Below are 26,302 nucleotides of genomic sequence, written 5' to 3'. Positions count from 1 at the left end.
ATTATGTGGTGCAGTTGGACGCAGGCAGATTCCTCCCCACCTCCCTCTCACCATCAAGCTGCAGCCAAAAGGAGAGAAAATGGTCTGTGCAGCTGGATTAACCCCTTGTGGACACTCTCCCTTACCAAGTGACCTCACACGAACCAGCCCAATCCCAGGTATCTCAGCGCAATCCAGCAAATAAAACCAGATAGGCGATCACAGAGAAATAGATTGACGGCGAATAGTAAGCGAACAGAAAAATAGATAGGAGAACCTAGTGAAAGAGCCATGTCTGTATTGATGTGTGTGTGTGTGGGCGTGTGTGTGTCTGTGAGTGTGTGTGTGTGTGCGTGCACATACACTATGTATGTATGCACGTAGGTATGTATGTATTCATGTATGCATGTGTGCACATATGTATGCATGTGCATACATATTTATGCACGTACGTATAAACGTTCGTCCCCAGAATCATTATAACCGAGCTGATATCCACTGACAATTATAAATGGGCCAGGCAGGCAGAGTTCTTAAGGGACATTTAGAGCGATGACAGTCCTTAAACTGTTCCACGTGATTAACAGGCTCGTCTGTCTCAGTAAAGACCCCCTCATTAGCCGCCCGTTCCTATTAATTTCTTAATTGTGTCTAATGCGGCGTCGTTACCTCCGTACATTCCGCACTGTATCATTTTAATTAAAACAACAGAATCAGATACAGTTCGGCTAATTCGGCCGAAACAGGCGCGAGCTCCCGGTTTCTGCGGAACTTTCTGTCCTCCCCTGATTCTGAACGCCGCTGTAGATTATTACTGTGTGTGTGCGCTGAAGCTTGGAGCCCATCGGCTTGTCATATCGGAAACAGCGCCCTCTGGGAGTCATTCTTGGTACTGCATCTTGCAGATGTTGCAAATCTCGTGATGAGTAATCGCACGATGCAGCAGGTCTATTCTTATAGTTGTTTGCATGTGTGTGTGTGTGTGCGTGTGTTTAAGAGTGTCTGAGTTTGTGTGCTCTCATGTGTCGATGTGTTTGTTTGTGTGTGTATGTGTTTGTGCGGTTGTGTGCGTGTGTGTGTGCGTGTGCATTCGTGTGTGTTTGTGTGTGTGCACGTGTGTGTGTGTTTGTGTGCTTGAGTGTGTCTGTGCGTGTGTTTGTTTGTGTTAGTGTGCAAGTGAGTGTGTGTGTATGTGTGAGAGAGAGAGTGTGTGTGCATGTATGTGCTTGAGAGAGAGAGTGTGTGTGTGTGTGTGTGTGTGTGAGTGTGTGCGTGAGAGAGAGAGAGAGTGTGTGTGTGTGCTTTTCACTCTAATGTGACTCTTGGTTCATGCTCTTGCCTTTGTATGGGCGTTAGTTTCTGTCAGCACCACAGCTTACCTTAATATGCTTTTTTAACAATAGTTTTAAAAATACTGCTCTGCAGTTTAATGCAGTGACTCCCGCTTGAATCTGGCTTCAGCTCTAACTGTGTTTAGTCCTGCCCATAAAAGAAAGAAGCGCACATCCCCCCTCCAGCTTGTAAAAACCTCAGCCGCTGCTGTGATAGGATTTTAAATCCTGGGATAAGAGAGGCAATCTACCACAAGGAGAAAAAACCAAGGAAAGCAAGGGGAGAATAAAAAACTTGTTCCTCATGAAAGCAACACTGAAGCAGATTTAAGCTTCTGTCAATTAATTGCTTTCTTACGGTTTCCCCATTTCTTTTTTGTTTTTTTATTATTTTTTCAATTCACAGCTCACTGTAGGGAGGCCCACTGAAGGATTGCTGGTCTTGCTCATCGGCTAACCACACCTAGCTGTCACAGCAGGGGACCATACTCAGCGCTACTGGCTACGGGATAGTGCTATTACTGTCAGTAAGACATGCAGGATGAGAGTGAATGCTAAACCGTACTGTCAACGTTATTATCAAGGATTTATATGACAGCTTTCATCCTCAATCGGAGTGCTACACAGGCCTGAGACCAATTCTGAATTGAGATACATGCAGATACATTCTTAAATTAGAATTTGAACTGAAATAGGTGACAGGATGTGAAATTTGTACTTTGAATGAAAGGAAATGTAATTTATTACTATGAAATTCCAATGTCCGATTGATATATTGGTCATCTGAATCATGATTGGAATATCTGTTTTGGAAGTTGGTGAATGCATATTTATCAAAGTGAATGAGGATTTCATGTTTTCAGTTCTGATTCCACTTAAAATTTTATTTTTAACAAATTTTACTTTTAAAAATGTTCAAATTTTAATTCCAAAATGAATGAATGTAGTGTCTGTTTTTTTCTGGCTGTTCTCAGCAACAGCGATTCATTTAAATCACTGATTGGCTATCACACCCTATGCTCCCAATGCCTTGACTGGCAGCTGATTGAACTACAAGGAAACTACAAATACCAGCAGACACTGCGGCCCCCTGGGAGTTTAAGCTGTCACCCCTGATGCAGCAGAAGCATAAAGAGATCTGGCTGTCTTAACCCCGCCCAACTCCTGGCAGGATGAAGCCAATATGGAGCTCTGAGCTTCCGCCAGTCATCCGCAGCAGACTTGTTTCTGGTAGTGTTCCTGTCCTGTCATGTGCATTTCAGAGAACATTTCAAACTGGATGCGAGTCCCATTTGACACAATCATATTCATTTATTTATGCTTTTTTTTTGTTGACAAGATTGGTCTCGATTTGACAAAGCGGACAGGACACAGAAGGAACGTCACTGGGCACCACGCTACAATCTCTGGCCAGCGTGGGGCGACACATATCCCTCTCTCTCTCTCTCTCTCTCTCTCTGTCTCTCTGTCTCTCTTTACTGTGTTTCCGGCTTACTGGTTTTGTTTGGGGAAAAAAACAGACAATGCTGTAATTACCTCCGTATAATGACTGTGTGTGTGTCAATGGAGGGACGCTAACGCTAAGGTTCTTGCCGGCTGCTTTGCATTGCTGGTATTGGAGAGAGGGAAATGAAGAGATGAAGAGATTGAGTATTGGAACAAGCTGACAGAAGCAAGTTCTCTTTGAGCTGGGGTCGCCAGATGCCTGGATTTTAACCATAACGTCCAGTTCCCAAATCATTTGTACAGGTCCCGACCTGACAACATAATATCTGGTCCAAGTATATGATTGCAAAATAATTGCCGTTAGTCTCAACCACCCCCCTAGTCTGTGATCCGTTCCAAAAGCAACCACCACACCGCCCCCTGCCCCCCCCCCCCATCCCACCCCCCCCCCCCGGCCCCCTCAAACCGCCATCAGTTCCAACAGCTCCCCACCTCATTCGCGACTGAACTTTCAGCTGTGGCGCATGTCGTACGGTTTTCACAACTTCTAAATCTGGCAACCCTGTTGATGGCACTTTGAGAGGGCCGGGCCAGTAAATCTGCCCCCCCCAGTCCCCCCCCACCCCCCCCCCCCCCCAGTCCACATCGCTCCAGGGAGACCAGGTCACATGGAGATAGTCTGAGAACAAGAACAAAAATAATAAAACCCTGCACCCCGTAGGAGACAAATGTTTACACGCAACCTGTAAACTCACCGCCCACCCATCCTGCCCATCATGGATTACAGGTCCCGCTCCTGTGGGGGGCTCTGCCAATGTGACCCTAAATATGTCCCTGAAGCTCTCAACACTTTGAAGTGTGATTAGCACTGGGGCTGAGGATGTACAATACAGTTATTGTATTTCTGATATTGCATTTTCTTTAGCCCTTTCTGACCCAGAAACTGCCCACTCTCTCAGTGCTCCTGGTATTTCTCTCTTACACGGCGATCACTGAAGCCACAGTAAAGAGTGAAGACAGTACCGATTATTATGTCTATCTTCAAGTGGTGTGCGTGCCCTGCAGTGAACCAGTGAACAGTCCAGGGTGTATTCCTGCCTCTCAGAGCCCAATGCATGCTGGGATAGGCTCCAGCACCTCCCGCGACCCTGACCAGAAATGAGCACGTACAGACAATGAATGCCTGGATGGATGGCTGGATTTCTATTTTTAGATGGAACCCTTGGCCTCTCTCTGACACATGATGCCAACTACAAACTATTGTGATTTATAACCCACAATATAACAACTATAAACAAAGAAAGAGAAGGAGAGAGAGAGATACAGAGAGAAAGAGACACACAGACAGACAGACAGATAGACTGATCAACAGATTGATTGATTTATCTATTGATCCGTTTGTCTTATGTTCACAAGACAGCTGAATGCCTGCCTCCACTTAGAGAGCGAATTAAAGCAAAGCTCAGCTTAGCAGAGCGTGTCCCTTGTGTCACGTCAACAAGCAGGTGGCCCAGAAAAGAAACTGTTGACTAACCAAGAGGCTCAGCCAATCAGCACGCAGCTTTGCTGTGCCCAAGCCAATGGGAGCTCGGGAAGAGAGGGTCTTCCTCAATGTCACAGCTTTAGCCTGTCGCTGCACCACAGAAGCGTCGCTAAGGGTACACAGGGACACCCACCAACTCAGCAGCGGTTTAGGAAACTTTAAGGAAACAGGAACAGGAAAAGGGGGGGAAAAGTGCTGTGTCCAGGTGAGTGCACCTGCTCTCTCTTTCTCTCTCACTCTCTTTTTCTCTCTCATTCTCTTTCTCAAGGTTACTCTCTGTAAGGGGCTGTGATTAAGTGGGGACAGAGTCCAGTAGTGTTTGACCTTCCCTGCGTGTTTACAAACACACGCGTACTGACATCACAAGCCTGCTCTTACATTAGTAAGTATAGTCGTGTTTTTTTCTGGTTATAAGAAAGTGAGCTTTTTTAATTTATACGTTTAGTGCTTAAAAAAAATAAAAAATAATACATATATATATATTCTTCCACCTTTACAGCGGAGTAAAGTCATATTTAAATGTGTGAGGGTGTATTTGAGGACAGTACAGAATTGCTATTAAATAATTTATCAAACTTTGGATACCCCATTTCCTTGGGAGATGGAACACAATTCTTTGTTGTGTGTTCTCTTTTTTTATTTTTTATTTTGTTTTATTTATTTTCTGGTGCCTGAGTGACTCAGGGGTTGAGCTTAACTTGGGGGTGAAATACCATGTGCAATACTGGAGAAACCAGAATAGATCTTAACCTTGAGAACAGCTCATTTAAACGCGCATCCGAAAGTGACTCTTCATCCACACAAGTTAATTGTTCCTTGCAGCACAGCTGTGCCCATAATTACTCTGAGAAAGTAGCATAAAGGAGTGGGGGGAAAAAAAAGTTTTATGAACAAATATGAGCACTATTTTTATAGCCCTACGTGTCCGTATTTGGAAACTTCGCAGTGAAAACAACGGGTGTTAAAATCTGTGCGGAACACTGGCAGAGAACTAATTAAATACCAGATGGGGGGTGATAGCTGAACCTGTCATGTCGAAGTAAAGTTGTCTGACTTAGAGCGGCATTAATTAAACCGCAAGACGAGAAGAAAAACCCTCCTCCTCTTATCGACTAATTTAATCGACGCGGGTAAAACTGCACCTCTCGGCTGTTATCGTAAATAAACAGCGTTTGTGCCGGCGTTTCCTTAAAAAAGGTCCCAGGGTGTGGACTGGAGCAACGCGATCGATCGCTGTTTTTGTTTTTCTAAATGTTCTGTTGCCCTTTATAAAAGAGCTCAGTTCCTATTGACTCAGTGAGCCTTTCATTTGTCTAAACATACGGACAGGAAATTGGGGCCATTTCATTTGTAGTGTTTTTAAGTTTGGACACACCGTGGGGGGGGCAATTGTAATACATTTCCAATGAACAGCAGCAGTATGTTTTCAACATGGCACTGCCCACAATACTCAACTCAAAGGCCGTGGGATAAAGATTCAGGAAATCAAAGTCAATGGGGTTATTGAAGCTAATAAAGGAAACTGCGGATTAAAAAAATTATATTCCGCAGTGGCCTCTGTGGATTGAATACGACTGAAGGAATGCTTGCTGTGAGACGCTCAATGCTTTGATGATAACGGAACAAAATAAATCGTCACTTCTTCTGTGGTTTAGCACTCGGGTAATTACTTTAGTGCGCCCAGAGACGAGCAACCTGCTTCTTGCTCCTCGTTGAAGAGCAGCGAGTGCTGAAAGTCCCCACCAGAAGGAAACAGATTTTTCAGGAAGTGTTCAGAAAGTACGCACGCGTAACAGGGAAGAGAGACGGTCCCTGGTATTGAAGGTGGTTTGTGAGAACTGGTCCCTCAAACTGACTTTTCAGGATGTTTATATTGGCTGCTATATTTCTGTGAATGTGCTCCAAAATGTACTGTTTTACCTAGTGACAAATTGAAAGACAACATGAATTTGTCTAGAATCTCAAGTTTAGAATCTCAACCTAGCATGTCATGAGGTCATTGGTCAATCGTGCGTGTGTGTGTATGTGTATTAATGCATGTGTATAAGTATAGCAGTAATATTCCATATCTTTGTTCCATATCTTTCTTTTTTGTGGAGGGGTCTGTTTTAGCGGTACTGTGGGTGAGCTAAGAAGGCAATCTGGATGCGCGGCGTTATGAAATTACTCCGCTCTGGCTTCCACACGCCGCAGACCTCCGGGCTTAAAGCCGCGCCCTTTATTAGTTTCAGCGTTCCCGCCAGACTCCCGCGTTTATGATTATAAATTCAGCCCAACCGTCCCCGTTTACATAATACAGCAATAAGCCTAAGCTCGAAAAAATGAAAAAAAAGGTGAAGAGCTTGTTTGGGACAACAGGAGATGCTTTGCGGGCGAACGTGTGAAGCCTTGGGAGACCCCGCTAACGTAGCGCATGGCGCTCGCAACCGTGGCGACAAAGTAATCGCCGTCGCCGGGGGTTACCCCCGCCACCGAGGGGTAAGGAGCGATGCAGCCGCCGTTGGGCCTTATCCGCAGCTGGCGTAGCGGGACCCGGGCGGGGGGGGCCCGTGTGCCCAGTTTACTTCCCGCAGAGCGGCGGCTGCTGTCTTAGGGGCCTATCGCCATGGAGACGGAGAGCCTTTCGGCCACACGCGTCGCGCTCGCGCTTCCTCGTCACTTCGTGCCGCTGACGGTGTTGACTGCGGGCGCGGACGTGTGGGATCAGGTGACGCCAGGCATCCACACGCACCTGACATTTAGAGTATGGCATTCTCTCACGCATTTGAGTGGATATGGGGGCGGGGAGGGGAGGGGAGGGGTGGGGTGGAGGGGAGGGGAGGGGAACAGCCAGACCCCCCCACCTGCCCCCTCCCCCTGCCCCTGCCCCCTCCCCCTCCCCCTCCCCCTCCCCTTTTTGTTTCTCCAGGACAGCATGACTGGCAGCCCTAGTCGAGCGACATGACAAACGACAACAACCGGACGTAATTGAATTTGCGGACGCAGCCCGAGGGGGGGAGTGGGGGGCAATTTTTCTGCACCTGTCGGTCGCGTGGAGGAGGACGTGGGCTTTTAGCGCACGGCTCACATGGAGATCGGCGTGCCGCTATGGAGTAGAGTTGTTATTGCGCTGAATATCCTGTGTGGCAGTAGAAACAGTGGCCCTCAGGCTACTTAAGATCTGGCTTAAAACCTAAGATCTGGCCTAAAAACTGTGTGGATATGTTCTAGACCAGGGGTCCCCAATCTTATCCAAAAGAAGGCCAGCGTAGGTGCAGATTTTTGTTTTGGCCCAGCACTGAGACACCCGATTCAACTTATCAAGGTCTTGATTGACGACCATGATTAGTAAATTAGTAGAATGAGGTATTCGTAGTGCCAGGCTAAAATAAAAACCTGTACACACACACACACACACACACACACACCGGCCCTTTTCAGATAATATTTGGGACCTCTGCTCTTAGCCGGATGATGAAAATGGCCTGAAGGGCCTATAGCTCCCATTAACCTCCCAATTTTTTTTTTTTCTAGCACTTTTGGGACTCGTGTGCATTTTGTGGCAGAACACTGGCAACCTTTACTTTAGTTACTGGTGTGAGACGGAGTTTAATGTGTTGTAAGCGCGGTGGTGATTGCAGACGCCCCATTAGTTACTCCGTGGTTGCTATGTGGCAGCGGGCTGTTACAGACTTAATTACGCTAAAGTAATTGCCACGTCGTCGCGTTTGTTTAAAGTCACATATTTATTTCGTCGACCCCCAATCTCTCTTCCTTCTCCCCACCGTCCCATTACCACTACTATTTCAATCCAGTCTGCCTGCTGCTGGAAGAAAAATGAAAAGAGTAGCTAAAATTAAGATGCGAAGAAAACATTTTTTTTTTCCCCAAAGCTTCAGAAAACTCTTGATTGAGGAAGGACAGTTAGAAGCTAACAGGGCTTTTATTTGTCAGGCACATCCGCTGATATATTAAGAGAGAACCACAGGAACCAAACCCGCCAGTGCGTTTCAGTGCAAGGAAACCTTTGACTATATATGTGACGTGGGGCTGTATATGGTATAGACTGTACATCTGTGTAAATGTTGTCAGTCAGTCCCATAGAATGTACAGTCACGTTATCCAATCGCTGTCGTGTGACAACTAGCCACACCCACACCGTCATGACCAACCACACCCACGCCTTCATTATCAACCGCACTCACACGCCCACGCCTTCATTATCAACCGCACCCAATTGCTACAATTACACCGCAATCACCTGCCAATAAGCCGTCACATGGCCACATGATCAAACTCATAATTGCTCGCGGACGCTGATGAGGAAAAGAAAAAAAAAGCCGAACTCATTCTCCAAAACAAGCGTCTCCATTCTTGAATGAAGGATCATGAATAATAGATGACGCGGCCTGTTTGATTCACAGCCTTCTCGCTGGCGTTCGTGTCTCTGGTGGCAGAAAAAGCATTTAAATATCAAAAGGTACATTAGCCCCGGGGCTTGGCTTCATTTAATCCGTAAACACGACGAAAAGCAGGCCGAAAGGAACGAGGCAGGCCAAGGCTGAAGGTAGTTAGACGCGAGTTTACACGAGTAACCCCTCCGTTTCCGTTTGGCAAACAAAAATCGAACTTCTGAGCTTAAATAACTGCTTCCAGTTGACTTCACTCCCTCCCCAGCGCGGCTGGAGATGCTGTAAAGATATTCATTTTCTTTAAGCCATTTTATATGCATCAAACGCTTGTTAGCGTTATGCAAATGTCATGCATAAGCTCCTGGTATAATTGGCACAAGCGCAGCAAGCCTTTCAGAAAAGGCAGAGAGGTCGTCCGTCCAAAAAATAAAAAATAAAAATAAAATCCTTAACTTTCCGCATTGTTTTAGCACATTATCTCCTTCTCTTCCTACAGTCATTGTTTTTTTTTCCCCTCCACTAAAGAAAGATGAATGTTTCAAATTAAATTTGCCTTTAAAATAAATGTGTTAAAATTCCTGGAATGTTAAGGACAGCCAGATGCTTTGGGATATCGTTCAGCCACGAGTCTTCATAATAACTCTTTGAAGTACACCTGTTCAGTTCATACCTTTTAACAGCTGAGCCACTAACATATGTCACCATGTGCTGTCATTACATCAGCGGTAATTAATAAGACACCGGGCTACGCGGCTAATTATGAATAACGAGCGGGTATTCTGTGGTAATGTCCACGCTGCCCCCCCTCATATTATGTGAGACAGGTGATGAATGAGCATCGGGTTTATTTGGCTATTTTTTTTAAGCTATGAAGCCAGTCGGTCACAACCCACAACTGAAGAGGTCTAGACTGAACTCAAACGAAAGCTCGACAGCTGATTTTTATCGAAACGACGTTAAGATTGAGTTTTGCTCACAACTGTGAAAACAGGTTTTATGCCTTCGGTGTTATAGACTGAATGTTTCCCCGGCGGTGCGACTCTGTCAGACCAGGTCTGGCTGACATTAACGGATCTCTGTTCAGGTTCTTAGCTACGGGGGGATTGGCAGCCACACAAGGGAAGCTTAAAAACTTGTACTGGGGCCAGGTACATTTCATATGTATAGGGCATAGGCGGAGTTTGACTTGTAAGCACGGCGAGCGGGGGGGGCGGGGGGCTGAGATTGCAATCATGGTCACGTACAAGGGGAGAGGGGGGGGTTGCTACAAGGGTGCTACATTTTATTTATGCCACAGCACACAGGGAAACAAACTGATCAGTGACATCACTTCCTGCTTTGTTTCTCAGGTGCCAGGTGCTTCCTGCTCTCATGGTTTGTGCTGCCACAGCCTCACCTGAGAGTTAGCCCTCAGACACCGCCGCCCAATGGGCCTGTACCTGAACACCTACCTGTGCCGGGCTCACCTGTGCAGGAGGACGGCCAGGCTCAAGTACCTCCTGGCCATACTCAGGACCCTCCCCCGCCCGGCCAGGACCCCCGTCACCCCGTCCCGACACACCTGCAGCTGCGCCTGGCCTCTCCCTCCCCCACCCCCCTCACTGACGGGACAGGCCCTGCCGAAACTGGAGCGGGTGAAAAGGGGGGGCTTTGGCTGGCTGGCGAGTTCTAACCCACGTGGGAACATGCTCAGGGGGCAGCCGAAATGTCTGCTCTGCCAGCATATGCGTGCCGGTCGGGCCTACTCCAGCTCCAGCTCCAGCTCCGGAACCAGTTCCGGGTCCTACTCCAGCTCCAGCTCCGGAACCAGTTCCGGGTCCTACTCCAGCTCCAGCTCCGGTCCAGGGTCCGGGTCCAGCTCCAGTTCCACCCGGGGGGGCTGGAAAGGGGACGCCCCCATCGGGATTCTGGAGGAGAGCAAGGCCGCCCTGCAGCTAGGCTACCTGGGCCAGCGGCTCGGACAGTCCTTCCAGTACCTGTCCAAGCACGTCAACGCCTACTTCAGTGGGCCGGACACGCCCGCTCAGGCCACGCCCACTCTGGCCCCCTACGGGAGGGCGGGGTTTGAGAGCGGGGAGACGGGGCCTGCGAGGAGAGGGAAGAGGGGTTGGAATCAGAGGCTAGCCAATGAGAGGGCGGGGCCAGAGGGTGAGCTGGACGTCTCAGCCAATCGGATAGAGGAGACGCCCCCTGCCCAGGCCGGTGGAGGCCTTCAGCTGTTCCACATCAGCTCGTTCACCGCCAGGCTGGGGGAGAGCTACAGCTACGTGGCCCGCCACGTGAACTCCGCCTTCTCCACGGCCGTCGCCCGGGAGACCCCGCCGCCCGGGACGGTCACAGACGAGATGACGCCCACGAGGGTGCGGAGGAGGAAGAGGAGGACGGAGGTATGCAGCGGAGTGGGGGGCACTGGCGGAGGTTCTGACCGGGTCCAGGTTCCGGAAGCCGCTGGAACACAGCGGGACGCCACGCCCGTAAAGCCAGAGGACCCCGGAGTTTGGGACGACGTCTACCTCCACCTCGCCCGTCGCGTCAACAGCTACTTCGGGGCCAAGGAGGCCGACGCGACCTGGGAACCCACGCGGGCGCGGGACCCGCCCGGGGCAAGGCTCCGCTCGGTCGCCACGGCAACTCAGGCGCCCCGCCCAGCGGGTTCGCCGACAGGCCCCGCCCTCGGGCTCAAGGGCCCGCCTCCAGCGGCCAATCAGGAGGCGGAAGCCCTCCAGCAGAGGTCCCCTGGCCTGTTCCACATCAGTAGCCTGGCAACCAGCTTCGGGGAGAGCTACGCACAAATGGCGAACCACGTGAACCGCTACTTCAAAGGCCAGGGGGAGGGGGAGGAGGAGGAGGAGGAGGAGGAAGAGGACGGGCTTCAGCAGGCTGATTGGCAGGAGGCGGGGTACACCTCAGTGCCCCCCCAGGGAAGGGCTCAGTCCTTTATTCGGACGGCCATCTCAGACCTGCTGGGGAGCTATGTGGGGGGGGCCATGGGTCCGTCCACCCCCACCGCCTCACCTGCGGGGACCATGCGGAGCACACAGGTGAGTTAACCCCACTCCCAAACACTCACACACTCCCCCACATATGATCCCTATGCAGATCCTCACTCACAAAATCAAACACCCCACTACACACACACACACACACACACATACCCTCGCCCCCCCCACCCCCCCCCCACACACACACACACACTCCCCCACATATGATCCCTATGCAGATCTCCACTCAGAAAATCAAACACCCCACTACACACACACACACACACACACACACTCACACATATACCCTCGCCCCCCCCACCCCCCTCCACATACACACACCCACACCCATACTGCTGGGTCTCTACTGTGGAGTCTGTACCACGGGGTCTGTACTGTGGAGTCTGTACCACGGGGTCTGTACTGCGATGCTGCAGAAAGTGGCGGTTGGCGGTAACTAAGGGCTCCTGGCAGGAGGTGCGCCCCCCTGGGCCCCCGGCTCAGCGGCAGCGGGACCCTGGATCAATCAGCGGCTTCAGTGCCGGCGCGTTTCGGTATTCATGGAGCACCGCTCCTCAACGAGGCGCCCCCTTACTCCCGCCCCCCCCCCGCAAAAACTCCCCGGCTCGCGCTCCATTAACGAACGTCCCAGACGCGGAGAACTGCAGGCGACAGGCGCTCGGCGCGCGTGCCGGTGGAAACGCCGGGGTAAACGGCTCTCCGCGTAACCGCGGAGACCTGGACGTCGGGCAAGAGCGGGACTAGTCAATAACCAGGCGCCTCGCACGCCCCTCTCTCTGCTCTCGCCCCAAAACACATTGAGTAGCACAGAGGTACGGTTCGCTCAACTGGCTGATTTCTCAACGTCTCCAAATTTATAATTAATTCACCTCACTCCAAAACTACAATACCCAGGGTACCTGAGGTACGGCGGTTGTAGCCTCGAGGCTGAAATGTAGTTCAAAGGTGGCATTTGTATCCATCTCCCCTGTCCTCGTGCGCATGCATCTCCGTATCTTTGAACAATGCAAATTTGCGCACCGTATAAATCTTTCCTTATAATTAAATTTACAGCGGTGTGCTGGAAACCAGCTAGGCCTCTGGAGAGGTCCTGGATCCTACCTCTCTCTTAAATGGATTGAGGCAAAGAGGTTCTGGCCCGGCCGTAAGTCAACACGAAAAGAAATCACCTCCTGTTTAATTACGCTGAGAAGAGAGAACCTACTTTCGGTTGGGTTTTTAATTAAATGTGCGGGTTGGAAAAACAAAGTGGCCCAAAAGTGATTCTCGACTTTCTGATAAGGAATCACTTCTGATGAAGTGCTGCTCGGTTAATCAACTCCCTTAAATTTTTTAGGTTTGTTTTTCTTTTTTCTTTTCTTTTTAAGTCGCCAGTTTTTCGGGCTGCAGCCTTGGGCAGAGATAATGGACCGGTTCTGAAAGATTTGAAATAGTCAAGGGTCAAATGGGTTTTCGAGACGGATTCTCAATCTCTTTGAGAGATTCACGATACCGTTGCCGCGCCCTTGTGGCGAGGCTGTTGCTCCTCTGCAAGGTCGCTTCTCGCAGTTAGGGTGCCAGTTCTGCTCTAGCGCCCCCTGGTGTTGGGACACGCTTTCCGCAGCAGTCAGGACAGCAGAAATGTTAGCCATCGACTGATGCAGGCTGAAGACGCACATTTTTAGACTACATCTCAATTTCCCTCCCATTATTTCCTCCATTTTTGTAGTTTTATGCCATTTTTCAAAAATGATTTTATGTTTCTCTTCATGGGGCTTTGTGTTTTGGTTCTTGGTTAATGTCGTTATCTCACTCTAGCGCTTCAGTGATGTTGCATGCGCACCTTCGGGGAACGTTGTTAGCCAGGTGTGGCAGTACTGCTCATGTAAACCAGGTGAACGCACCTGACGTCGTATTGGATAAGAGTGCCTGCTAACTGAATATGATGTCATTATATTATGACATAATATACTATTCATGCTAGTCATTCTTAATGTCATAGTAAACATTCTTTTATTTATTTTGCCCTTCCTGTTATATAAATTTCTGGGATATGATACGTAAAAACATAATAGGTCAGGATATATCCTCCAAAGGCCCAGAAATTCATTTTTGTTCCCTGTAGGGGACATGAGTTCCTGGTTTTAATCTCAAGAACCATAATATGGTTCACAATATTATTGTACTATGCTGAAGCCTACACTAGAAGGGACATTCAGTAAAAATATATATCTATTTTTGTATTTTCACTGCAACATGCTTTTATCATCCAAGACACTTGTATTATGTCAAAAAAATAATATTCTTAAAATACTTACTTTTTTGTGCTTGGTCTCAGGAGGATATGATAGATTCAGACTGAGAATAATTGCTTTCTTTTCTACTTTTTTTCCCACATGTAATAATATCTCCCTTTCACCACTCTACCAATGCCCCCCCCCCCCCCCCCCACCCCCTACCCCCCACCCCCACCCCCACCCCCCAGGTTGTTGGTGGGCGGAGGCAGGCAGAAGCAAAGACTCGGGTTCTAGTGAGAAAACTTCAGCAGGCTGCCAACCCAGCCTCTCTCAACGCCTGCATCGAGGAGCTGAACAAACACCTCATCCGCTACCCAGCATGCACGGTGGTGGCCTGGCAGGTACCCAGGGGGGCCCCGAAAAACCAGACCCCACAGCAGATTTGAGAGAGAACACCCCCCCCCTCCCCACAACAAACCTTCACAAATACAAATGGGACAGGGCTTCACCCCCAACCCTGACAGGAAGTCCCAGTACTCCAGAAGCAGTTACTGCTGCTCATAACTATACATCAATCCATCCACCCATCCATTTTCCTAAACAACTTATTCCTGGTCAGGGTCATGATGCTGGAGCCTATCCCAGCATGCAGTGGGTGAGAGGCAGGAATACACCCAGGACACGCTGCCTACCTGTTCACACGTTACACACACACAATTCACTCACACACTCATACCTACAGGCAATTTAGAGTCTACAGTCACCCTAACCTGCATGTCTTTGGGACTGTGGGAAGAAACCGGAGTACCAGGAGGAAACCCGCTGCCCTTGATCTGGATTTGAACTCCATACCCTCTTTCTGTGAGGCAAAAGTACTGTTCACTACACCACTGTGCTGCCCTAACTTATCCAAACCACGGTTACCATAACAACTTCACCTGGAGTTTTTACACCCCTGATACGCTTTGGTAGTTTCTTACTCACAGTAAAAGAGCACGCGTTCTCAGTCAACCCACCCCGTCTGAATAACGCTTAATAAATAAATAAAATATGCTCATAAACATGACAGTTTATGAACTGGTGAAATTAGAGCACTACACATAGGGGTCCGTATGTTTGCATGGACACGGGGGGCTAACAGTCCGATATTAAAGCGATATTAAATTTATTTATTTAACGTGTGATTCCTCAGGGCTGTAATGCCAGGAATGTGGACCTTTTCATCGGTTTCAATTCCTCTGGAGTGTGCAGTGTTTTTTTTTTTTTTTTAGCTGCATCGCATGTCTGTAGTCATTTATCCAGAAGATGTTAGGCCCGGCCTGTCCAACCCCCCCAGTCCCCCCCAGACACCCCCCCAGGCCCTCAGCCACCCCCCCAGGCCGCCCCACAGACCGCCGCCCCCCACCCCCCCCCCCCCACCCAAGGCTCTCGGCTTTAATTACAGGAGAAGGCTGCAGCCCTGCTCCTGTCCCGGAGACGTTTCCATGGAGACGACCAAGAACTTCAAGGTGCCATAAGGGAGAGCTTGGCCCTGATTGGCTACGTGGATTCGGTCAAAGGTCGAGGAATAAGGATTCTCTCCATCGACGGCGGGGGCACAAGGTACAGCGGATGCTGAATTTAAAATGCTGGTGACACTTCACCCCCTGATTTTAAAAAATACAATACTGTGCAAAAGAAACAGATATTTGCCATTTTTACTTGCAGTAACACCTGAAACTAAGACACAGAACTATCAGTAAACACGCTAAAGTACGCTAAAATGTATATATGCACGTACACAGTATGCTTTTTATTGGTAATATATTTTAGTATGGACTACTGGCCCGGGTGTGAATGGAGATTGAAAAGCATCTCTGCAGGATGTTTCAAGAAAACCGTGACCCCCCCCCCCCCCCCCCCAACCGCCCCCTCCCTCCCCTTGGCCGCAGGGCACCTCTGTGTCCAGCCAATGCAGGGAAAGACCTGAGGATACTTTTTTTTTTTTAAGTTAAAGAACAAGAAACAGACGGGAGAGAACAGACAAACACGTTTCCTTGGCTCATCAAGCTCATCTTCCTGATTTACATGCGAGTGAGGGCCCAGGCGTTAGGAGAGAGAGGGGAGCCATTTTACAGAAGTAAAAACGCACGATGACTGAATAATTTAGGGCGATCCGAATTAAATTATGCAGTGGAGATTTCAGAAAGCGCAGTTGCGGTGTTGCCGTTGTTGTTGTGACTGTTGTTGTTGTGGCTGTTGTGGTGTTGCTGTTGTTGTTGTGGCTGTTGTTGCTGCGGCTGTTGTGGTGTTGCTGTTGTTGTTGTGGCTGTTGTTGTTGTGGCTGTTGTTGCTGTGGCTGTTGTTACTGTGGCTGTTGTTGCTGTGGCTGTCGTTCAGGACACGCAGCTCAGTAAAGACCGGGGCAGATGAGGTACACAATGTCCCTCATTTTCGGCTTGTCTATCACCCATGGATTTCCACAGGAACGGTTCCCCCGTGAAATTTATATGGGAAGAATGTCCTCATTCGATATGATGCTGGAGGGGACATGGGATGATTCTACAGGTCATGACCCCCCCCCCTTCACCCCCCCCCCCCCACTATACCCTGAATCATCCTGAATTATTTACAAAGCTGGGTGAAAAGCAAAAAAAAGTGTCAAAATGTAAAAAAAAAAAAGGGAAAAATGGTGTAGAACAGGGGTGAGCAGAGTTATGTTACCCAGTGCTAGTGTGCATACGGGATTCCTCCAGTCACTCAGACTTAATTAGCTAATTAGCGCCAATCCACTAAATTAACCAATTAGCACCTTTCATCCTGAGATCACAGAGAAAGCCTTCATATTGGCATACAGGAACAGTCATCTAATCAGCTGCTATTTACGTATGTGCCGATCAATAAATTTTGCCAAAGTGTCGACTCGTACATATGAGGCTAATTAAACAATTAAGAGCAGAAATTGGCATGAGATCCAGGAACAGATTCGCTCCTGTTTGTCCACCACTGGTACAGTGGCCCTGAAGAAGGATGACAGCTTAACGTCCTGGCAGCTTTGCGCCTGTCCTCAGGGTTTTCTATTTTTTATTTTTCCCTGTTTCTAAACCTGCAGTGACAGGGATATATTCTGGCCCGGGAGCCGCAGAGTGTATCCCCGTATACACCTTAAATAAAAAAATACGAAATAAACCATGAATGATCGGACAGAGATCCAATCACAATTAAACCAGCTAGTGTGGAAATTCGTTTTCTTTCGAGACCATTCCGGTGTGGGCTCAGTGGGTCATTGAAACTTGGCTGACAGACGACCGCAATGCTGCCTCAGCCACCGGCCACAGGCGTTTTTGTACATCGGACCACGACTGAAGATAAATGTTTTTTTTTGTGTGTGTCTTTCCACCAGCCTGGTAACATAGAATCTCGAGAGGCAGTGCTGTTGATTGCTATCATTTTAGCCATAATATATCGATTCTGATATAAGATTCCATTCAACAATATGCTTCTCTTTGTATGTCTTCCAACAGACACAACCCGGCAACAACAACACCTGTGGTGCTAGATGTTGTAAAACCTTCCCAGCAGGCACTGCTTTAGCCTTTCTGCTGCCCTAGGGGGAGATTGCAGAAGGGGGCGGGGGATGGTTGTGTACCTGGGAGGTTGTGGACCAGAGGGTTTGTGGACCGGGGGGATTGTGGACTGGAGCGGAGCAGACCGCCAACTTTCATGCCATTGACCATCATGGATGCAACACGAGGATTATTTTATTTTTTCCCCTTCGTTGGGTGCCCCCACAGATGAATGGCGCCCTATGCGACCACCCTTCCCTAGAACCCGCCCTGCCTCTCAGCAATCGGTACTCAAACGACCCGCCAAACAACTGATAAATCAGTCGCCCAAATCAAGCAAATCAATCAATCAATAGGGCAGTGAATCAGTCAGCCAGTCAATGAGCCAACCAGTCGGTCGTTGTCATCAGACAAACCGTGACAAACAACCTCACTGAGCGTTTAATATTAACATAGGAACTGATGGCAGACAGGAGCTTTAATAGCAAAGAAGTCAAGAGCCGACGATCAGAATCAAACTTCGTTCGATGTGCGTCTCTTCCACAAAGACGTCGCCACAGCGGACTTCACGCAGCACGTTTCTCACGAACGACTGAATCCGAAGCGTGCGACGGAAACTTCGGGGAATTGGAACGACGCTTTTAACGGCCAAAACCACACAGAGCGGAAGCGGCAGAAGAAGTGAGAATCGATCAATCTCCGCTCCGTTTGAGACCGAAAGCGCTGAGCGGCAAAAAAATAACTCATAGAAGCTTCGCTCTTGAGAGGACGAAGACCATTTAACAAGACTTTCCCCCCACTGTCGGTCCCCTGGTGGCACGGGAAAAAAACACATTTTGAGCGCAAATCAAATGTGTTAAGGTCTGCTAACGGAACCGAGGTAATTTAAAAAACCCGAAATCGAGCTGGAGCAGCCGAGGGGAGGTTCGCAGCCGCGTCGTTTTATTAGCATGCTTCTGTCGTTAGCGCCGCGGAATCGATAAACGTTTTCTTGGCGGAACGTTGAAGAATTCCGCCGCTCCGCGTTCCGCGATCTGTGTGTGTGTGTGTGTGTGTGTGTGTGTTTTTTTTTCTTTCTTTCTCTGCTTCGGCGGGTATCACTTTGTGTAAACGCGTGTTCTGCGATCTGTGTGTGTGTGTGTGTGTTTTTTTTTCTTTCTTTCTCTGCTTCGGCGGGTATCACTTTGTGTAAACGCGTGTTCTGCGATCTGTGTGTGTGTGTGTGTGTGTGTGTGTTTGTTTTTCTTTCTTTCTCTGCTTCGGCGGATATCACTTTGTGTAAACGCGTGTTCTGCGATCTGTGTGTGTGTGTGTGTGTGTGTGTGTGTGTGTGTTTGTTTTTCTTTCTTTCTCTGCTTCGGCGGGTATCACTTTGCGCAAACGCGTGTGTTTTAGCGCGGCTTGCTGTTCTGTGCAGAGGGGTGGTTCCGCTGCAGGTGCTGAAGCGCCTGGAGGCCGGAACCGGCAGGCAGGTGCACCAGCTGTTTGACTACATCTGCGGCGTGAGCACAGGTGAGGCCGTCCATGAGTCACCCGTGAGCCCTCCTGCACACGATCTTCCCCGCACACGACCTTCCCCGTACACGACTTTCCCCGTACACGACCTTCCCCATAGCCGCTTCCATCACCATCCATTAATTACAATGTAGGACACGAAGGGATTCTGCTGAAACACACACTGCTCTCTTCTATCTCGTTGGAAATTTGAACTACGGTTATGATCCGTCCCCCTGGGGATGAAAATATGCAATTCATACGTCTCTCTCTCGCCTCTCTCTCTCTCTCCCCCACTCCCCCTCTCCCTCCTTCCTTCCCTCCCTCTTCCTCTCACACTCTCCGCCCTCTCTCTCACCTCTCTCTCCCCCGCCATCTTCCCCCCTTTTCTTTCTCTCCCCTCCCCCCCTCGCTCTCTCTCTCTCTCTCCCCTCTCCCACTTTCTCCCTCCATCTCTCTCTCTGCTCTCTCTCTCCCCCTCCCCCCCTCTCCTCTCTCTCCCCCCTCCTCTCTCTCTCTTTCTTCCCCCTCCCCTCTCTCTCCCCCCCCCCCTCCCCGTCTCTCTCTCTGTGAGTCAGGAGCGGTGCTGGCCTTCATGCTGGGCCTGGTCCGTCTCTCCCTGGAGGAGTGCGAGGAGATGTACCGTCGTTTCGGCTCGGACGTTTTTCGGCAGAACCCCTTGGTCGGCACCGTGAACATGGGCTGGTCCCACTCCTACTACAACACGTCCACCTGGGAGGCGCTTCTCAGGTGCGCAGCCCCACAACAACATCACATCACCTGACATTACGATCCCTCAGCAGGCACGCGCACCCAGAGTTGAGAACATCAGTGCAATTCTCGGAAATACAAAAAAAAAAGAACCCAGCACCACCAGTAACCGTTCGGCTAACTTACATTGGTTTGCTTTTTCACGCTCTCCACACATGAGTATTTGCACTGGTTCACTGTATTTATTAGGTCTATTGCAGACCTGGGAAAAATACTTTTTTTTGAGCTCTGTTGATCTTGGCTGGTGTAATTGGGCCTGCCAATATGACCAGAAAGCCAGGTTTGCACTTTCTGAGAGTATTTTTATTGGTTCCAATACACCAGACAAGATCAGTAAAGCATAGAAAAGTATTTTAAATCCAAAACAAATACGTATTTGACCCAGGGCTGGTTTATTGGGTCATTAGGTCTCTAGAAAGATCACACTTAAGAGACTTGTCCATACTGGAACAGGAAGGCTGTATGGCACGAATAAGAGTACACTCTCAGAAATAAATCCAGAAATTGTACCTTTCTAGGTACTGAATGGTACCTTTTTTTATGGTTAAGGTACAGTTCTACCTTCAAGGGGTACTGCCACAGCGACAAGCAATTGTACCTAGAAAGGTGCAATCGCTTGTCACTAGTACCTTTAGGGGCACAGTTTTGTACTTGTACAGAATTCGTACCGTTGTGTACCTTTATTTCTGAGAGTGCACTGCAGGAAACAGGAGACGTGAGCGCCATACTCGAGAGTCGGCGAGAGGGCACGGAAGCGGAGTATGTGCGCAGAGCAGAGCAGAGCGATATGGAACCCAGCCCCTCGTTTTAAACGGCTGAAGTCGGTTCCGTCCCACGATCGGTTTACGGGGACGTTTTTTCCGCACCATCTATTTTCGGCTCAACTCGGCCGGCCCGCTGATTAAATTAGGCTTTTTTTTGTGGGCCTTCGCCGGCAATAAAGCTGATAATGGAACTGTTAGGCCTGCCGCTGTCTTCATAAAGACTCTCCAGTAAAACAACAGTCGTTTTCTTGTTATTCTGTGCTCATTTGTTCATATCCCTTGGAAAAAATTAAGTGTTTTACAAGCGACTGTGTGCTCAATGCGAGCATTTATTATTATTTTTTTTTCCCCCGTAAAGATTCACAGAATTATCAACGGCATAAACACAGCTATCACCCAAGTCAGGTTTTTTATCTTTCTTTTTTCTTTTTCTAGCTCTTATTCAGAAACTTAACACGAGCAGTCTGTTGAGCTGCCGTCAGACTAGAGTAATATAAACGAGCTGAATATCATTTATAATTTACAGCGCGTCGCATCGCGGATAAACTCGTCAGTGATGAAAATAATTGACTGAAACACTTTGCGAGAGTAAAGTAATCAGCGGGTGGCAATGATTTGTGTACAATGATTTTGTTTGCCGTTTTGTGGCGCAAGCAGTAGAGTTATAAAGTTTTTGCTTGAGGGGTCCGCCTATTTGAGAATACATGGGGCCCGGTTGGAGTCGTACTTACAGTCTCACAACATTTTGCGCTCACATATAACAGGTCATTTCTTTAACACACCTCCATCTCTACTTAAGGGGAACACAGCACAGCACTTGCAGCACAGTCGTTGTTAAAAAATGTCCCTTTGCAACACAAAAATTGACACGAAAGTAGTAACTTTGATGCAAAATGTCTTGAAAGTCATCACATGCTGTTGTATATGCAGGGAGAAGATAGGCAATAAGGTTCTGATTAAGACTGCCAGGGATGAGCTGAGCCCCAAGGTAAGACTGCAGTCCGGTCTCAGAATTTAGGAGCCACAGTACTGTCTGTCAACTACTGACACTGATACTGACACTGACACTGATACCGATACTGACACTGACACTTACACTGATACTGACACTGATACTGATACCGATACCGATAACGTTACCGATACTGATACTGATACCGTTACCGATACCGATACTGACACTGATATCGATACCCATACTGATAATGATTGTTATTAAGTATTATTATTATTATTATTATTATGTAAACTACACTCTACTATGCATAATCAGACTCGTAATATCAACTAACTTTGCATTCAGATGCTTCACCTAAAAGACACTTTTTAAGGAGTATCTGGTCTGTTATAAATAAATAAATAAATAAATAAATAAATATTAAACATTTTCTTTGATGTAAGATCCCTCCATTTTCAATGGTCCCTCTCTCCATGGCAACAGTGGGGTAATGAATCATCACAAGGCCTGTAAAATCATCATAATCCCCAGAGGAACTGTTTCACGATCAAGAGTGAACACAGTTTTTTTTTTCATTCAAGATTGATTTCACATTACAGTATTATTCATATGCACTGCATTGCAGGGCCCAAATTAGGACTCCCGGTGGTTGCAGGTTCAAATCCCAAACTTTTTCTTTTGACTCTGAGGAGGGCGTCGTAGATGTCGAAATGTCTGTCTCCCCCCTGCTCATTAGAAAGTGTCTTTCGCTCTGACCTCCGTTTGCTCCTGCGTTCCTTGTTTTGGGTTAGTTCTAGTAAAGTTGTTCAGGTAAGTCAGTCCTTAGGTTAGTAATTGTTTGATGGTTTGACTGTACTGGCTGTTGAGCACCTTTTTAGCCCTCTTTTTTTGTGATCAACTTTTTATCTATGATTCAAAAATACAAGATTCAAAATTACAATCCAGTTTTCATTCTACACCACCCCGTGTTTAGTCCTCTTTTATGTAGCTGGTCTGAGGTGTGTCTGGCGTCCGTTCTGTCCCGTCGATCACGTCCTCCTGTCCCGGGACAGGTGTCAGCGGTCAGTGCCGTGGTGAACTGGGGCACCACCCCCAAGGCCTTCGTCTTCCGAAACTACAACCACGCGCCGGGACGTCTCAGCCGCTACGCCGGGGCCTCGGGGCACCAGCTGTGGCAGGCCATCCGCGCCTCGTCCGCCGCCCCCGGGTACTTCCAGGAGTTCCCGCTGCACAGCGACATACACCAGGTAACTACATACACCAGATACGCACCTGATACACCAGGTAACCTTATAATACACACGCCAAGTATGGGCCTGATCCTACATACACCAGGTATGCACCTGATACACCAGGTAACTACATACACCAGGTACGCACCTGATACACCAGGTAACCTTATAATACACACACCAGGTATGCACCTGATCACATATATAACCAGGTAACCTCATCATTATCCTACATACACCAGGTATGGACCTGATTATACATACACCAGGTATGGGTCTGATCATTATCATACATACACCTGGCATGGACATGTCTTGATCATACAAACAGCTGGTATGGACATGTCATGATCATACAAACAGCTGGTATAGACATATCACGATCATGCATGTACCAGGCATGGACACGCCAATATCACACATGCTCCAAGTATGGACATGCCATGATATGTTCTGGTGATGCTCTCTGTCGCCCCCTGCAGGACGGGGCGCTCATTCTCAACAACCCGTGCGCCCTGGCCGTTCACGAGTGCCGCCTGCTCTGGCCCACCCGGCCCTTCCAGTGCGTGCTGTCGCTAGGCACCGGTCGCCACGACAACGTCAAGAAGGGCCCGGTGACCTCGACCAGCCTGCGTTCCAAGATCAGCAACCTGATCAGCAGCGCCACAGACACTGAGGGTGAGCCAGGAGCGGTGGGGTCGGGGGGGCGGGGGGGGGGGGGGTTGGGTGGTGTTTATTTGGTATTGGTGATTTTTTTTGGGGAAGGGGGGGGTTACAGTGATTACATTCTTAAACAGGGAGAACGTTACTTGCCTGAGAACCTTGGCCAAACTGGACATAGTGGTGGTTTCACTTGTGCCATTTTTCATAGGTTTTTCATAAACCAGCTTTATTGTTTTTGTTTACGGTCTTACAATTTTAATTGCAGGCATTTAATAATAATAAACTATTCCTATAGCACCTTTCACGCAGAGATGCAGTTCAGAGTGCTTTATGCAGCTCAAAGCACTTTAAGAAGCAGATGATCTTCTACACAGCAGCAACTCACACAGCTTATAGTCTTTACGAATTTCATCTTCACTTATTTGGTTTTTTATTCAAAAAACAATAAAAAAGCACAATAAAAGATACATAAAAATGTATCATGATTTTACTTTAAATAAGCTAAAAATGATGAGCCAATATTATTCTCTATAATTCTCATCGCCGCAGTATAATTTAATCGGCTGTTCTTAGCCTGAAATGCCCCGGTAAAATGATAAATCTTCGTAAATGGAAGAATGTGGCAGTTATGCAGTCACCCCAGGCTTGAATAACAAATGTAATGTCTATGGTAAAGAGTGAACGCCTCTTAACATTCACATTCGTATTGGTAGTGCTGATACGTGGTCTTGTAATAACCCTGATAAGTCCATCCACTGCCCCTCAATGCCCAAAACCACTCAATGCCCACTGCCCCTCAGTGTCCAATGTCCTATCAATGCCCAACACCGCTCAATGCCCAACTGCCCCTCAATGTCCAATGTCTCTCAATGCTCACTTCCCCTCAATGCCCAACACCTCTCAATGCCCACTTCCCCTCAATGTTCAATGTCCATTCATTTCCATTGCCTCTCAGTGCCCTCCACACACATGACACTCTGACTCCACACTCATGCTAAAGAGCCCGTTGGCATGCTAAAGAGCAGCACAGAAGCGGGTGGGGTGCGGGGTGCGTGGGGCCGGGGCCGCTAGCGGTGAGCAGGATTAATAACTGAGGGAGGGGGGGGGGGGCGCTTTAATAATGGAGAGACTACCAGGCCTGTTTCTACATCATTCATAATGGAGCAGCCCTGTCAAACAAAATATGGAAATGCAGGGAAAACAGGAGAAGTGCCTCTCTCTAATGTGCCGTGGAGAAGGGGTGGGAAGGGGGGGGGGGGGGGGGGGGGGGGGGCGTTTGTTTCAGCAAACTCCACGCGCTCCCGAGCAAAACAAACCCAAACTTAAATTGAGTTTCTGTTCCCCTCGCTCCCCCTCTCGGGCCGGCGTGGGTGCGATTGGAGCTGCTCCTGCTCCCCCTCCCCCTCTCTCCCCCCCCCGTACCTGAGGCGGGAGTCGCCTCACGCTCCAGCTGTTGGATCGAATTAATCTCCGGCCCGGGCCCGAAGCGGGTCGGCTTTCGCTACAAAGCGATACTTATTCATCACACGCAGAGTCACAGCAGATCAACCGAATCATTAAATATGAAGACCGGCCATTTTTAAATGGGTTTTGAATAATGTCTTGATAGTAGAAATATAAAAAAAAATGCCCATTTTGGAAGGTAGTTTATGGGAATTTATGTTTTTTTTTGTTCCGCCAATTAACGAGGGAACAGTGTGGAACGCGACAGCTCTGGTGGCTTTGCTTGCAATTTAAGCAAAAACGAAATAAATAAGGACTGCGGTGCTGTGGGTAGCACTGTCGCCTCGCAGCAAGAAGGTCCTGGGTTTGAATCCGGCCTGGGGCTTTTCTGTGTGCAGTTTGCATGTTCTCCCTGTGTTTCCGCGTGGGTTTCTTCTGGGTACTCCAGTTTCCTCTAATCTGCTCATTGGAGGCTCTAACTTTCGCATAGGTATGAGTGTGTGAGTGAATGGTGCGTGAATGGTGTGTGTGCCCTGCGATAGGTTGGCGGCCTGTCCAGGGTGTATTCCTGCTTCTCGCCCCAATGCACGCTGGGATAGGCTCCAGCACCCCCTCGCGACCCTGCCCAGGATAGGCAGGTATAGATAATGGACGGGCAAATAAAATGGCAAATGGCAATCCATCAGACAGGTGGTTCAACCACGTGGCTGAATTTGTGTGTGAGGAGTGGGATCGCTTGATTTCGGTTCGCTGGTGAGCTTTTTGTGACATCACCCTCCGGCCCGCAGGAGTTCACACCCTGCTGGACGACCTGCTGTCGCCCGACACCTACTTCCGCTTCAACCCGACGCTGAGCGCCGGGGTGACGATGGACGAGTGCCGGCCGGGGGCCCTGGACCTGCTGCGGGCCGACACCCGGCTCTACCTGGACCGGAACCAGCCCAAGGTGGAGCGGCTGTGCAGGGTGCTGGGTCCGGAGCGGGGCGCCCTGCAGCTGGCCGGGGACCGGGTCAGGGAACGGGCCTGGGAGCTCCGGCACCGCTGGGCCTGAGAGCAGAACCAGAACCGGAACCGGAACCAGGGACCAGAATCTGAACCAGAGCTAGAATCAGAACCATAACCAGGACTAGAATCAGAACTGGAACCGGACCCAGACCACAGAAAGGTTCCCTGACCCCATGCTCCATCCCTCTGCTTCAGGTTTCACAGCTGAAGGACAGCAGTGGGTCCACCTGCAGCCAAGAGCCCAGACACTGTGACACACTTACATACACACACACACACACACATACACGCACAAACACACACACATACACACACATACACACTTACATACACGCACATACAGTCACACACTCTTACGTACACACACACACACACACATACACGCACAAACACACACACATACACACTTACATACACGCACATACAGTCACACAAGCTTACATGCACACACACACACACACAATTATACGTATGCATACTGTACACACAGACACACACACACACACACATACACACAGA

General features: G+C 48.8%; 1 protein-coding gene across 1 annotated transcript; it reads left to right on the top strand.

Moving 5' to 3' along the window:
* Positions 1-4,405: 4,405 nt before the first annotated feature.
* On the top strand, positions 4,406-26,034 carry LOC118207953 (calcium-independent phospholipase A2-gamma-like). Its single transcript, XM_035382175.1, has 11 exons — positions 4,406-4,504; positions 10,040-11,513; positions 11,544-11,731; positions 14,157-14,309; positions 15,353-15,510; positions 18,871-18,965; positions 19,526-19,697; positions 21,413-21,470; positions 22,493-22,687; positions 23,155-23,350; positions 25,567-26,034. Exons 2-11 carry the CDS (start codon positions 10,118-10,120, stop codon positions 25,827-25,829), a joined length of 2,874 nt encoding a protein of 957 aa, XP_035238066.1. The 5' UTR covers positions 4,406-4,504; positions 10,040-10,117; the 3' UTR covers positions 25,830-26,034.
* The last annotated feature ends 268 nt before the right edge of the window (positions 26,035-26,302 follow it).

The sequence above is a fragment of the Anguilla anguilla genome, chromosome 11 (genome assembly GCF_013347855.1).
Source record: "Anguilla anguilla isolate fAngAng1 chromosome 11, fAngAng1.pri, whole genome shotgun sequence".
Lineage (NCBI taxonomy): Eukaryota > Metazoa > Chordata > Actinopteri > Anguilliformes > Anguillidae > Anguilla > Anguilla anguilla.
This window is presented reverse-complemented; position numbering and strand designations above follow the sequence as displayed.

Excerpts from the sequence above, each read along its gene's own strand:
- LOC118207953 (XM_035382175.1), top strand. The coding sequence starts at position 10,118 with ATGGGCCTGTACCTGAACACCTACCTGTGCCGGGCTCACCTGTGCAGG. Across the intron at positions 11,514-11,543 it reads CGTGAACCGCTACTTCAAAG|AGGAGGAAGAGGACGGGCTT; the intron begins GCCAGGGGGAGG and ends AGGAGGAGGAGG. Across the intron at positions 15,511-18,870 it reads ATCGACGGCGGGGGCACAAG|AGGGGTGGTTCCGCTGCAGG; the intron begins GTACAGCGGATG and ends TGTTCTGTGCAG.